The sequence below is a fragment of the Nannospalax galili genome, unplaced genomic scaffold (assembly GCF_000622305.1).
Source record: "Nannospalax galili isolate Female #2095 unplaced genomic scaffold, S.galili_v1.0 scaffold55, whole genome shotgun sequence".
NCBI classification, from domain to species: domain Eukaryota; kingdom Metazoa; phylum Chordata; class Mammalia; order Rodentia; family Spalacidae; genus Nannospalax; species Nannospalax galili.
Genome location: NW_008337640.1, coordinates 1,258,083 through 1,272,016, shown reverse-complemented (window position 1 = coordinate 1,272,016; position 13,934 = coordinate 1,258,083). Strand labels below are relative to the sequence as shown.

The 13,934-nt window shown below is 39.9% G+C and overlaps 1 protein-coding gene across 1 annotated transcript in view; it reads right to left on the bottom strand.

Annotated features, from left to right (window-relative positions):
• Positions 1-6,572: 6,572 nt before the first annotated feature.
• Positions 6,573-13,934, bottom strand: part of Hs3st5 (heparan sulfate-glucosamine 3-sulfotransferase 5) — a 197,389-nt gene continuing 190,027 nt past the window's right edge. The window contains exons 3-4 of the mRNA XM_008832663.2: positions 12,379-12,517; positions 6,573-8,239 (exon numbers count right to left, since the gene is read on the bottom strand). Coding sequence (XP_008830885.1) covers positions 7,306-8,239; positions 12,379-12,485 — 1,041 coding nt within the window. The 5' untranslated portion in view covers positions 12,486-12,517 and the 3' untranslated portion in view covers positions 6,573-7,305. The remainder of the gene's footprint in view (positions 8,240-12,378; positions 12,518-13,934) is intronic.

Below are 13,934 nucleotides of genomic sequence, written 5' to 3'. Positions count from 1 at the left end.
AACAGACCTTCATCACTTGCTTAGGCTTTTTGAATTTTTCTGTCTATTTTGGAAAATGTCTCCATTCCCATATCCTTTTAACATCTTTTACATTCTCATTTTCTTTTCTTCTTAAAAATAATTATGAGACATAATAGCATTAACATATAAATTTTCCATCTATTGTGAGACTTCTTTTCCTGCGGATGCTAAGTAATGCTTATTCCCTTTTAAGTTTCTAGTGTAAAGCCATTGTTTTACTGGGGTACGAATGAATTTATTGAGCTTACTTACCAGAAAACTGAGAGGTTGCTGAGGTATGTGTATGACCTGAGGGTATGCACACTGGAAAGCCTTAACCCAGCATGGGTCATGTCTTCTCTTCCTAGCCTTCCCCAGATTGTACACTTTAGCCCTCCCCAAATCCAGGAGGTCATGTGTGATTAGGGTCAAATTACATACAGTTGGCTGGGAAGAGTGGCTGGATACTCCAGTAAGGGTCCAATGACCCTGCTTGGCTCTCCTTTAATGAATGAGCACAACCATCAACAAGCCCAGTTGTGACGATGTTTAGCGATCAAGCTTAGCTGAAGTCATGATGATGGTAGTAATTTTGTGCAGAAGGAACTGCTGTATAGCATCATCTTATTAAAAGGACCTGGAATTTAAAAGGATTTAGTGCTAGGATCCACATATGAGGGAGAACATATGTCGTTTATTTTTCTGAGTCTGTGTTACTTTACTTAGTATAACAGTTTCTAGATCCATCCATTTACCTGCAAATTTCATTATTTCATCTTTCTTTACTGCTGAATAGAACTCCATTGTGCAAATGTACCACATTTTTGTTAACCACTCGTCAGTTGAGGGAAACTTAGGTTGCTTCCATCTCTTACCTATTGTGAAAAGAGCAGCAACAAACATGGATGTACAAGTGTTTTTGCAATAGGATGAGTCCTTTGGGTAGATGCCAAGGTGTGGTGTAACCGGGTCATATGGTAGGTTCATTTTTAGCTTTTCAAGAGTTTTTTGAGACACGATCTCCCTGTGTAGCTCTAGCTGACCTGGAACACTCTATGTAGACTAGGCTGGCCTTGAACTCACGGAGATCCTCCTGCCTGTTCCTCCTAAGTGCTATGATTAAATGCATGCACCACCACACCCAGCTATAACTATTTTTATATTCCTTACTCTGCCTGAATGGAGTTGTCCAGAAGCAAGGAGGTTTGCTCTGTGTATCTACCACAGGAAATTATCTCCTGGTGGTCACTTTCTGCATTAGGCTTGACCAGCCTTGAGGGGAGGGTGCAGGGTCCCTCTTATCCTTCTAACTGCTCTTTGCCTTGTGTGAAAACACCCTTCGTGATCAATGTCTGTGGCCTCATCGCTTATTTATGATGATGGAGTACAAACTGATTAAACATGACAGTACCTTGTGAGTACTTCATTTCCTCTTATGCTTTGTGTCAGCATTCTAAGTCACAAATTAGTGACTGAGCATGACACAAACATATTATCTTCATTTCTATAGGTTTTAAGTCCAGCACAGATTTTACTGGACTGAAATCAAGTTGTTGGCTGGGCTGGGCCTCCCCGTGGAGGCTCGAAAAGGAAATTAATTTCCTTGATTTTTCCAGCTTCTAATGGCTGTGCGTGTTTCTTGATTTATGGCTCTCTTCCCCAACTCCAAAGTCAACTATGCTGCATGTCTTTCAATACATCCATCTGTCCTAATGTCCTCTCCTGCCTTACCCTTTGACTTTCCAGAACCTGGTGTTTCTAGCAAAATGACTCAGGTAATCCAGGATAACCTCTCCATTTAAGGTCTTTAACCTCAACATACTTTTGAAGTTATTTTTGCCATGTAAGGTAACATATTTGTATGTTTCTGAGATAAAGAAGCTCAGTAGCCAGGACACAGTGTGACATTTCTGTATATGCACAGACTTGGCTTTGAGAAGGGACACTTTCCTCAGTCATGGGAAAGAAGATGAGCCAGCGACAGACGACCCTATCAGTTGCATCGAAGCTATTAGATGAAGAGAAGTGAACGAACTGAGAGGAAAGAAGGATGGGAAGGAAAGCAGTGTTCTATGGGGCACCAATTATTTAAGAATTTTCTCCTTAAAGAACTTTTAAGATAATCATTTCACCTTTTGTTTTCTGTTGTAAAACCTTATTCACATCTGGGTGCAGATCCAAAGAGGCAGGCCAGACCTGGGGATCTGGCAGGGTCTTTGCAGGGATGGTGGTCAGACTCATTCAGGTCCTAGGGAGCTCTGGTAGTTTCCACTTGTGAACCTTCCTCTTCCTAGCCTTCCTGGTCTTGCTAGCCCTTTTCATAGCTGAGCTTCTGATGAGTTGCTTCCTCTGTCGTTTAGTGTGCATTTCCTTAGGAGGAGATGAGATCTTCCAGCCTGCTCTCACTGAAGCCTTTCTTCATTCCTCCAAGCTATTTTCTTCTACAGCTTCTCAACTCTAGCTCACCTCTTGACACCACTGATTCTGCTTGATGTGGCCACACTGTCATCAGATGTGACAAAAGTTTCACTCTTAAAAAGTTGTATTAAAACTATGATGAAGATTAAGATTTGGTTATCTGACATGCAGTGATTACAAGTTCTTTTCTGTTCTGTTTGAATCTTGTGCGAGTCTTAGTGAAGACTTACTACTCACCCCCCCTCCAAAAAAAAAAAAACGCTCAAAAAAACAAAACAGGTAGCATTGTATGTGGCCTTAAAGATTGTTCTCTGATGTTGTTAGTGGAAAGAAAATACAAAGCTAAGGCATATTCATTTAGAAATGAGCAAGGTCAACTAGTTTTTCAAAATGAGGCTAGCAGCCTTTTGCAAGTAAACCACCTTTCTGGCAGGCAGCTTTTAAAGAATAAATTCTTCCAATGTTTTTCAAAAACTAGCAGACTGATATGATTCACAAATTCATGATAGAACTAGCTTAATAATTTTCATGCTTAGTATGTAAGACTTTTTAAAAGACTTGCCTTTTCAATCAAACTGTGTTCATGTACGGATACTAGTTGGAATACCAATCAGATATTTTCTACGGGACAGCAATATGCTGTCCCCTGGTGCTCCCCTTTCAAGTCCATTTCCGGTTATTATGAAATGACACTTCTCTTCATAGAGGGGTCAATGAAGTAGAACTGATATTTAGTAAGCCATCATTAATTAGAATCTTACCAAATGATCATATTTTTTAGTGGTTTACTAGTAAAATGCATCAACCGATACTAAGAGACCAGCACACATGACTTAAGAGGACAGAGTATTTTGAATCATCTAAGTAATATCAATTTTGGGAAAATGCTATTATACCAATGAAGAAGCATTTATTTAGTAAAAAAGGTAAAATTGGGTGTTTGCTTTTTACTATATTGCCATTTATCTTATCACTTTCTATTTGGCAAAAAGTTGCAATGAATTTATTTTAAAATAGTCTACATTTCTATCCTGCTATCCCACATTGCTAAGATTTTGCTGTATTTAGTTATTTTTAAGAGGAATGGTTTCTGCGAAGTTTTTTGTTTTGCTTAAACTGTAGACTATTCTCCTTAGTGGGAAAGAGCTGCTGAGTATGTGGAAAACAGCACAAAAAACTTCAGCAGGAAGATATTATGATCATTGGGAATTCTTCATCCCTGCAGAATCCTCACATTAGGCTTGCAAAGGCAATCTGGCTTGGCAAGTAGCTAATTGGACAAAGCTAAAGCTTGTCAGCAGGGTTGAAATGTAGACTGCGTTTGTCCCTGGTCCCCACCTTCCTTTAGTAGTAATGTGTCAAATGTCTTAGGTAGATTCTCCTAATCTCTGCGCTTGCCTCCCAGGATGGTCATTATGTCAGGGGTAGCACCCTGGACCACGTTCCTCAGGACTCATTGGCCCTGTGCATGGCATCCTGCCTGACAAATGACTGCTCTCTCTAGTTCATCACTATTAGTGTACTAAATCTAAGATCACACTTAAATGAGGGATTTACAAGCCATTTACCTTACATTAACTATGGCTCAATGTATCTTAGATATCTCTTGTACTCATACTGCAATTAGTAGGAAAAGTTAGTACATGAGTCAACTGTGGACTTTTCTTTTTCTTTTTTTGGTCTTTTTGAGACAGGGTCTCCCTGTTGCCACAACTGTCCTGAAACTGGCTATGGAGACCAGACTGGCCTCGATCTCACAGAGATCGCCTGCCCCTGCCTCCCGAGTTCCAGGTCAACTGTGGATTTTTGTGTGGTGGTTTCAGGTGCGTAGGTGGTGGACTTGGAATTTGAAGAAGCCAATCTTCAGGTTTGCGAGCTTCCTTGTCTCTTCTTGGATTGTTCATATAATTATAAATGGAATTCCTTGGATTGTAAAATGGTCCAGTTCATCTTTATGATCTATCAGAAATGTCACCATTGCTCAAACACCCTTTTCTCTTTTCAGATGAAACTATTTGACAAAGCTGTAGGGTGCTGCCAAGTCTCCGGAAGAAATGCAAGGTGTTTGTGATGTAAAAGCAGTAACTCGTTAAAGAGTGCCCCAGTGGAGCAACTGTAATGAGCTGAGGATTTCTCTAGAGGCTTGCTGCTTGTCTGATGACAACAGGAAACATTTTTCTAAGCAAGGAGCCTTTGCGTCCCCAGTGGAAGTATGCCATTAAGTCACATTAAATTTTTTTCTTTCCACCTGGCTTACTCAGTACTGGCTGTAACTGCTTTCTCAGTGAAGTGAAACGTGCTACCCCAAAGTTCTGCCATATGAATCCCTTAACTTTGAATCCACTCATTTAGGCAGTGGAACAACTGGAAATCATGGTATGTTTTGGTTTTCTGAATACGATGGCGTGTGTTCGCTTCAGCAGAACATATGCTGACTTATTGAGTTAAAGCTAAGAATATAAAAGTCAACTGAAATCTTAGAATTGTGATAATATACCCTCTGTAGTGTTTAAAACCTTTATATGTCTTTTTTGTTTTTCAGATCAAGCATAGCATACTGAACATAACTGGAACTTAAATATTGCATATTATAATATCACTAAGTAAATTTCTAACATTTTTGTCATACAAATAGGAAGAATTTGAGGTGATGGATATGTCAATTAGCTTAATTTAATCATTCCACACTGTACTACAAAATCATGACATCATTTTGTATGCCATCTATGTACAACCATTCATGTCAATATATAATTAGAAATAAAGAAGAAAAATGTGTAATGTAACACATTAGTACTAAGAAATTTCGATTTATTGCCTGATACTGAATCTTTGAAACACCAACGTTCTCATGAGGCATAATCCAAACAGTTGCTGGTATAGATTTCTATATTAGCTGTAGCGTGCTCTAGGAATACTTGTTTAAGATTAATGCTAATCCAGTGATTAGCATTAATGTAATAATCAGAGTGTTTACTCTGGTTAGCTAAGAGTTGAGGTACAGGGAAATATGAAGCCAAGCTCTTTACACTGGCCCAGGAGAGAAGTGACCTTCATCTAGATCTCAGACCCATCCTCTAGAGTCATTGCACAGAGAAGAGCTGCTGGCCAGCCTACACAAGGGTCCATCTAGCCCGTGTCACGCTGGGGGAGGAGTGTCGTGCTCATTTAGACAGAAGAGGTGATGGCCAAAGCTGTGGTCTGAGAGGCCATCTATACTGACATTGGAGGGGAAAGGGCTACTTATTTAGTAACTTTGTCATCAAATCATTGGACAGGGTAAGAGAAAACCATCACTTACTGCAGCAAGGGGGATTACTGTAGTTTGCTGATTCTCTGGACACTCTCAATGTGATGTTGAAGAGAAGCATCTCAGACATTTTCTACTGGATAAGCAGCTATGAATGCAAATAATCCACTTGTTGCTGTTACGCCTCTTTCATCCTTTTCTTAAATTGGATTGAAGCCTGGTAGAACATCTGATGTGAGTGGGCACCCCATTCAGCATTAATTTCTCTGGGTGGAAATACGAGCCATCCGCTTATGTTGCTCACAGCAACACTATGCAGTTTGATTACTTCAGAGCAGATTAAGGTATTTTTCATGTGAAAGAGCGTTCTGAGAACTTGTATCCATTTGTAAAGTCCCAGCAGCTCTCAGTCCAGAGACCATACATGTTTTATAACCTTATTTTATTTAATTTTTGCCTGGCCCAACTCTGATTAGTTTCAAATAAAACTATGATTCTTCTGTGTCTTTATTCTGTTAATGTATTCCTGCCTCTCTCTGGCACAGCAGCCCCTGCAAGTAAATTACCACTTACAGACTTGTAGGCAGAGCTGCATTAGGGTTTTTTGAGGTGACCATTCTTACTTGATTTCCAGATGGCTGAGATTTAAAAAATAAAACAAAACAAAAAAACCCACACTCAACCTCACTATAAATACATCTTCAGAGGGTTTGGAAACCCGATGATGAAGTGAATCACTCCAAGTGCCCTCAGAAGGACACAAACAGCCTCCATTCCAGAAATGAGCAGGGAGCACATGAAACAAAATGAGTTTTTAAGAAAAGTTGCACATAGAGTAATTTTAATCCATTCCATTTTAAATACCACAATAAATTTAATTTTCACAATAAATTAAATAGCCATATTCAGTTTACAAAATAGAATTACTTAGTGTGAAACCAGTATTTACAACAATTTACACTATGTACATGACATTTCTCTTTGTTGACATACAACATGGAAGTCAAAGGACTTGACTCTTGGATGTGTGATTGACATGCTACAAATGACTAGGAGAAAACAATAGTGCAAAGTCACCACAGGACCTTTGGGACAGTGTCAGTTTTATGAACTAAGACATTCTTTAAATAATAAGAAAATAGCATATTCTGCATATTCTGTTTTCATGGCACCAATTCACCCTCTGAATAAAGAGCCAGCTTTCCCTTAGGGGCAAAAAAATATGTAACTGAAAAAAATATGTAACTGAATCCTTTGCTTCCTGAAGCTTTATAGCCATTGGTACGTTTTCACACATTCATCTTTTGGCTTAAACCTATGAAAATGGCAGGTGACAAATTCTGAATCAAAGGAAGACTGACTCTGAGAAGAGCGAAGTGTCTTTCCCCAGTACCACCATCTCTTCTTTTTTTTGTAAATAGCTTAAAGATGCAAGTATGGTGACAGCAATTTATTATTATTATTTTTGTAAATTTTGGTAGAAAAAGAACTTACTTATATTTGGTCACACACTGTATGTACAAGTATACATGGAAAAATGAGTTGGATAGCTGTGTCTAGGAAAAGTGCATATTTTAATCTAGAGAACAGATGGCATGTCTCCAGGCACAACACATAGTGTTGTATGGCGGTCTATTTTAGGGCCAGTTTAATGTCCTCCCAGTGATCTGGTAAAATTTTTGATTGAAAGGATGAAAGAATTTGCGCAATTTGGTAATGACAGAGGGGTCCACCTCTGGATGAATGCGCCCCTTGCTGCCAGCCAGGCACTTATTAAAGATAATGTTAAATCGCAAACAGTAAAACCCTCTGGTAGCATTGAAATATAAATTGTATTGACTTATTCTTGGAGGAAGATTTAGAAACTTCTCCACGAGCTGAAGTTCCGGCAGAGGTTCGGTGATTAGGCGGTCTCCATCCACGATGTGAAATTGCTCAATGGGAAAGTACTTCAACCACCGTTCCAGGTGTTTGGTGTAGATGCTGGTTCTTACCGCCTTATATTTTGTGTTCACTTCACAGGTATTAGGGTCTATGGCCAGTTTCTCAAACTTGTAGTACGTTTTGTTCTTCCTCTCCTTCCCTTCTAGCACCTGAGTGTAATCAGAAATAGCTCTTGTGGTTGGCTCCCTGACAATGACCAACAGCTTGATGGATGAATTCATTTTGTAAATCCTTTCCGGAACCTCCTCCGTGATAAAATATGCCGGACTCTTTTCGATCGTGATTTGCTGAGGGTAAGAAAAAGGCATCTTTTTCCTGTACCACTCAATGCCCTTGGCATAATTCTCATCATTGTCAAAAAAGTGGATCTCTTGAGAAGCTTTGACCACTGCTGGATGGAGGTTCAGCATCTCTAGCAGGGCCCTTGTGCCCCCTTTCCTCACTCCAATGATGATGGCTTTGGGGAGCTGCTGGACCAGGTCATGGAGGCGAACCTGCTCCTTAGAAGAGTTGCCCTTCCGGAATTCGTGCAGCAGGCCTCTCTTAAACTGCAGGGCTCGGAGTGGGAACTCAGCCTGGCTGTGGGTGCTGCCTGGTCTGCTTTCAATGGGGCAAATGTGCTGTAGCCTGCAAGTAACAGAGAATCACTGTAAGAGGCTCATCACAGCTAACTGTTCATCTTTGCTCTGTCTCAGACTCTACATGCATAAATAAAACCACCAGTCCCAGGCTGCTGTGATCCATGATGAACATATGTTTGGGACATTTTTTGTTAAGCAACCCTGTATTCAGTGGAGCACACGTAATTGATGGGATTTTTTTATTATTATTATTAGTGCTCCTTAAAATTTTTATTCACCAAGCACTTAATTGACTACAGCATGTACTTATGCTCACAGTAGAGGATAAACAAGTGACACCAGCCATACTGATAGCTTTTTAACAGCTCGCCAGTTAAAATCGTTTATGAAATGAGGAAGGCAGAAGATTATAATCCTCAGCTGGGAAGCTGAAGGGCAAAGAGGAGGCCATTTGCTTCAGCTTTGTGTGGTGTTATTAGTACTATTTATTTGTTTATCTCATAGCCTAGCAGCACTCACATGGCTCTTTTAAAATCTTTGAGATATAATCTGAGAAATCCCAGTCTCTGGCCTTGGCTGTTTGCATCACTGGACTTGCAAAATTCCAGTCTTGGCCTTTGGTGAGCTTTGTTCTTTGAGAGTTTCTGCCCTTGGCCTTGGGGATAGGGAGGAGATTGTTCTACCTCTGCCTCTCTTTCCCCTTTCTGTATAAGGAGGTTAGGATATATTTTCATTTTGCTGACTGTAGGAAAAATGTCAACTACCATCAGTATGTTCTTGATGGCCTACCATACCTGGGACCAGAAATCCACAAGACCTTGATGGGGCTAGAAATTCTAGATCCTCACTGCCAAGCAATTTGAGTCAGGAACCAGAGTTCATAAAGGAAGGAGTACAATGGACAGAGCCTGAAGGGATGGTTTCTACTTCAAAATCACTCCAAATCATAAGCAATCATTGATATTTTTCTCAGAGGGAAAGGTGTGGTAATATCCATGATGACATTAGAGTGAAGTGAGTAATTTAGCATGACCTATATATGGCTAAAAAATCGAGTTTACCTTCATACATGGTTTAAAGCCAAACTGAAATTCACTATAATTAATGCACCAACTAGGTTGATTTGGGAAGTCATTTGAGCCTTACTTGGTCAAAGGAGATAAAATTAGTCAAATTGGCTGTTGAACTATTTTTCCCAATGGAAAGCTTCTCGTGATTCCAGTAATCTGGTATCACTGTTTCCCTGTCTGCACTACTTTGAGTACTGTGACTACTCTGAGGTGGCCACTGGCTTTTCCCAAGAGGCCTATTGCATCTTCAGATCATATTCAATCTATTCTATAGCACTTAGGGGAGTGATTTTTGTCTGTGTTCTGTTTAAGTAGGCCTATACCATAAAATGCTAACAATACAAATGCATCAATTTCTGTAGTATTTGTTTCATGATTCTTAAAACAACTCATACTCATTGTGAAAACTATGAAAAATGGAAACTTTCTGTAAAAACAGGGTTTACCACAGTTAATATTTTAGGGAAACATGGAATTATAAATTTAATGTGATTAATATGCTAGGGCTCTAAATGGATGTTATGAAATTGACAATGGATATATAGTTAAAGGTGCCTTTAATTGTGAAATTGATTAGGATATTGCAAGTTGGTCTTGCTGCTCTTCTTGAGTTCTGGCTATGAAGCCAGCCCTAATTCACAGAAGCATCAGTTGATGGACTTCTCTTCTGAGCATCTAGAATGATGCTACCACTGGTTCAGCAAGAACTGGGCAAATAGTCATGTAAATTCTATTCTGTATGACAATTCTCTAGGTGAAAATCCCTAGGTGAAGAGACTGCACAAATCAGCAGGAATGAATTTCCTCTTTCTGGAAAGGGTTGCCTGATAGATGAAGAAGCCATGGATGAATCTGGTTGATCGGGAGAAAGCACCAGGACACAGATAAAACTCCAGCAGAATAGAGTTTATTAGCAAAGAAACACATGGGACAGATTCCTTTCTCGGCAAGGCAGGGAAAATATCTGTCCCAGGGTCGTGAGCTGGGGTCTTTTATAGGGGGAGGCTTCTGGGAGGACTCAGAAAGTGGGAAGATATATTAGTTTTAAAAGTTAGGTGGGGGGAGGGACTATTAAAACCTGCCCCCTTTAGAGATCAAAGGGGAGGCCTGCTGTGTTGGGGGGGGGGGGGGTTGCAGAAGGCAGGAAGATATATTTTTTAAAGATGGGGGAGCGGGAGCAGGAGAGAAGGACTTGTAAAATCCCCTTTAGAGATCAAAGGGGAAGCCTGCTATGTTGGCCAAACAGAGGAGAAAAGTCTGCTTTTGACTTGTCTTGTGGAACTGTGAGGCCCTCTTGGTGAGGGGGCATGGCTGCTGCATACCTGAACCCTTACATTGCCTTCCTTCCACACTTCCATCTACTTTTTACCCTGGAGATGGAACTCTGCAGAACAGTTGTTCTCAGGACTCCCCAACTCAAGATACCACCAAAAGACAGGAGAAAATATAGCATTCCCCTGCTTCTGCAAGAACAGTTTCTAATCACTGATCCTGACCAAACCCAGAATTTTAGGATTGGAAGGAACAAGAGAGATAATCTCAGACTCCTCACCAGAAAGTGGAGTCTTCAGTCCCTAAAGGGTAAGCCTAAGTAAGCACAGGCCATCTTCAGCAAAATCTCAAAATTTCAAGTTAGGGGTTGTGAGAAAGCCCTACCAAATGATGCAACTCCTTATAAAAGTTATCCCATTGGGAAACAGAGAATGTTAAAAATGAAAATTATCCACAGCTGAGTCACGGATGTGTTAATGACCATTAGACCAGTTTCTCAATAAAAGGTTGGTGATTGGAAGCTAATTAAAGGTGTGGAGAAAATTTCATTTAAAGGTTCCACAACAAATAATATCACCTCAAGGCTTTTCACTATGAAATGGTACTTTGGGAAAATACTCGAGGACCAATACCAAGTGATGATCTCTTTGGCAATAGCTACAAAGTGGGAGGAATTTTGAACAGAAAAGCATCAAAGGGGTTAAATTTTACCAGTTAAAATGGACACTGGATGAAGGAAGGCAAGGACCATTGCTATGTTATTTTTAAATATCTGAATAAATTCCACAGATGGGAAGAAAACTGAAGGTATTTTCTTCTTAAAATGTGACTGTATTTTTTTTTTTTATTTTTTTGGCCTTTTTGAGACAGTGTCTCTCTGTAGCCCCAGCTGTCCTGGAACTCACTATGTAGACCAGGCTGGCCTCGAACTCACAGAGATCCGCCTGCCTCTGCCTCCCAAGTGCTGGGATTAAAGGCATGCGCCACCACGCCAGGCAGTGACTGTATTTTTATTAACTACAAGAACTGAACTCACAAATAACCTAATTCAGTTTTTTTTCCAGTACAAGAATTAATTTTGGAGGTCAAAAAAGAAACCTTTAATTAACTGTTCTGTATTTTCCAATCATCAGAACCATCCAAGAACATCTAACGGACAGTCAGTTGATGCGATGGGAACTTCTACAGGCCCAGCACCTCTCAACTGTTTGCCTGTTTAGAGCCAAACCCTAGCTCTATAATTTCCTCTCCATGGATTTTCCATTGCCTTCTGGGCAATTATTGTGTGTGACAGGCTCCTTGTCTGTTATGCTCAGCTCCTGAAAACCAGAGTTAATTAGCATAGTTAAAAATCCATGCCTGTAGCCATCTTTCTAGGACAGTGGATTGCAAACTTGATGAGCTTCTTTACTGGTGCATACATAATTTCAACACTCCCAATAGCACATTAACTGTCCACTCATAAATTTCAAAATGAAAAGTCATAGTTATATTACCATTGTTATGCAATGACTAGAGGTCAATGCCAGATGCACATGGACCACACTGTATTCTAGTAAATGGCATTTTTTTTCTTTTTACTGTACATGGCTTTATTCCTTCTCTGAAAATAAGTGTCAGTGCATGCAGAATACAAATAGATCTTGATACAACACCTTGATTTGAGCAATGCAAATCTCCTTTAAGGTCTCAATAAATCAAGACAAACACTGCAGAAAAACATGTTTCTTAGGAATTTTAAGGGAAAGAAAACAAATGTATCAATTTAAAGTTGTATCGTAAAGAAGCTTCTATCAAGGGACACTTAAAATCACACAAGTATAGAATATATTTAATCACCCACCTATCCAAGCTCCCAACTCTGGCAACTAGATACAGGAGACTGCCAACGGCAAGGCTTCCCAGCACCAGGAGCTTTTGTCTCAGCCACGCCTGCTGTTTGAATAGCATGGCCCTCCATCAACCTTCAGGACTGCTGCAGCCTGAGAGAGCAGAGAGAAGGCATCTGTCAGCAGTTGTCTCTTACAAACTCTGGACTGTCATAAAGCCAAGTAGAGGTGGAAGACTGTTGATTAAATGATGCTTCATGAAGAACAGGTCCCCTTCCAACCTTGGCAGTTTCCATGGTATAACTGGTATTTAGCAAAACTTAGCTTTTTAAAATTTTAACCTGGTCCGTTCTATAATATCAACCGTTAGTTCTGGGGGGAATTGGACATGATTTGTTCCATTTTCAGCAACTGTTGAGCAAATAAAAATTGATCTAAAATGTGTGTGTATGTGTGTGTGTGATTCAAAGAATACTGAACTGGTAGACTGCAGAATACTGAATGTTGAGATTCTGGCATAGTAATGCTCATTTGGGGCATAAAAATGGCATCTTTTACTTGAACCTTTTTGTTTTGCTTCACTCGTGAATGGAGGAAGAGGGACGTATTAAAAGTGATCACTTCCTGAGGTTATCAGTGGCAAGGGTCCAAACCTCCTGTGTTTGAGGACAATGGCTCCAAGGAGCTTGCTGTCTCCTTTCATGTCCATGTCTAGTCCTGGATTCTGGAAACAGGCTCTGACTGTGTGACCTCCCCAGCCTCCCAGCGAGTTTGAACAGTTGGGTGATACCAGGCTTGCTTTCTCCTCAACAAAGAAGTTTACCTGGAAGCTTTGTTCTCCCTTATACACGAGCAGTGCAGTGTAAGGCTTTTCTTGTACTGTTATTAAATTTTGAGGAAAAACTATAAGCTTCCAATTCAGACTCTCTTATTAAAAATAAATCCAATCCCCGTTTCAAGATAAGATTGTTTGCTTCTTATTGAAACCGAAAAGAGTAACTGGAGAAGGAAGCTGAGCCCTGGCTAGAAATTATCTTTCTGCAAAGGAATCTCTGTACTTGTTGTGTGAATATTTTCTCTATGCGGAAAGAATATGCTAGGGTTACTGGACTGATCTATATTTTCATTTATCAAGAAAATGCTGAGCACTGATAGCATTCTCTACTATTAGAGTAGGTACACTGGAGATTTCCAAAAAGGTTCTGAGAAAGTTTCAGTCCTTGGAAAACTGATCATGTGGTTGGAGAATTGTGAAATAACCAGAGAACATAACCCATTTCTCACGAATGTATGAATAAATGTTGGGGAAAGAAAATTAAAGAACAGATCAGAGAGTATGGGCTCTAGGAAAATTTAGTTTTTATTTACTGAGGAGACTGTAGGAAGTCATCTTAAGTGGAGGAGATTAAGAGCAGAACTCACCCAACACACTGTCTGCCCATGGCACATGCCCATGTGTTAGATTCGTGCTACAGAGAACAGTGATCAACTAAACAGATTTAATTCTTGTCTAGAATGAACCTACACTCTATTGGAAAAAACAGACTTTAAACCAACAAACACATATATA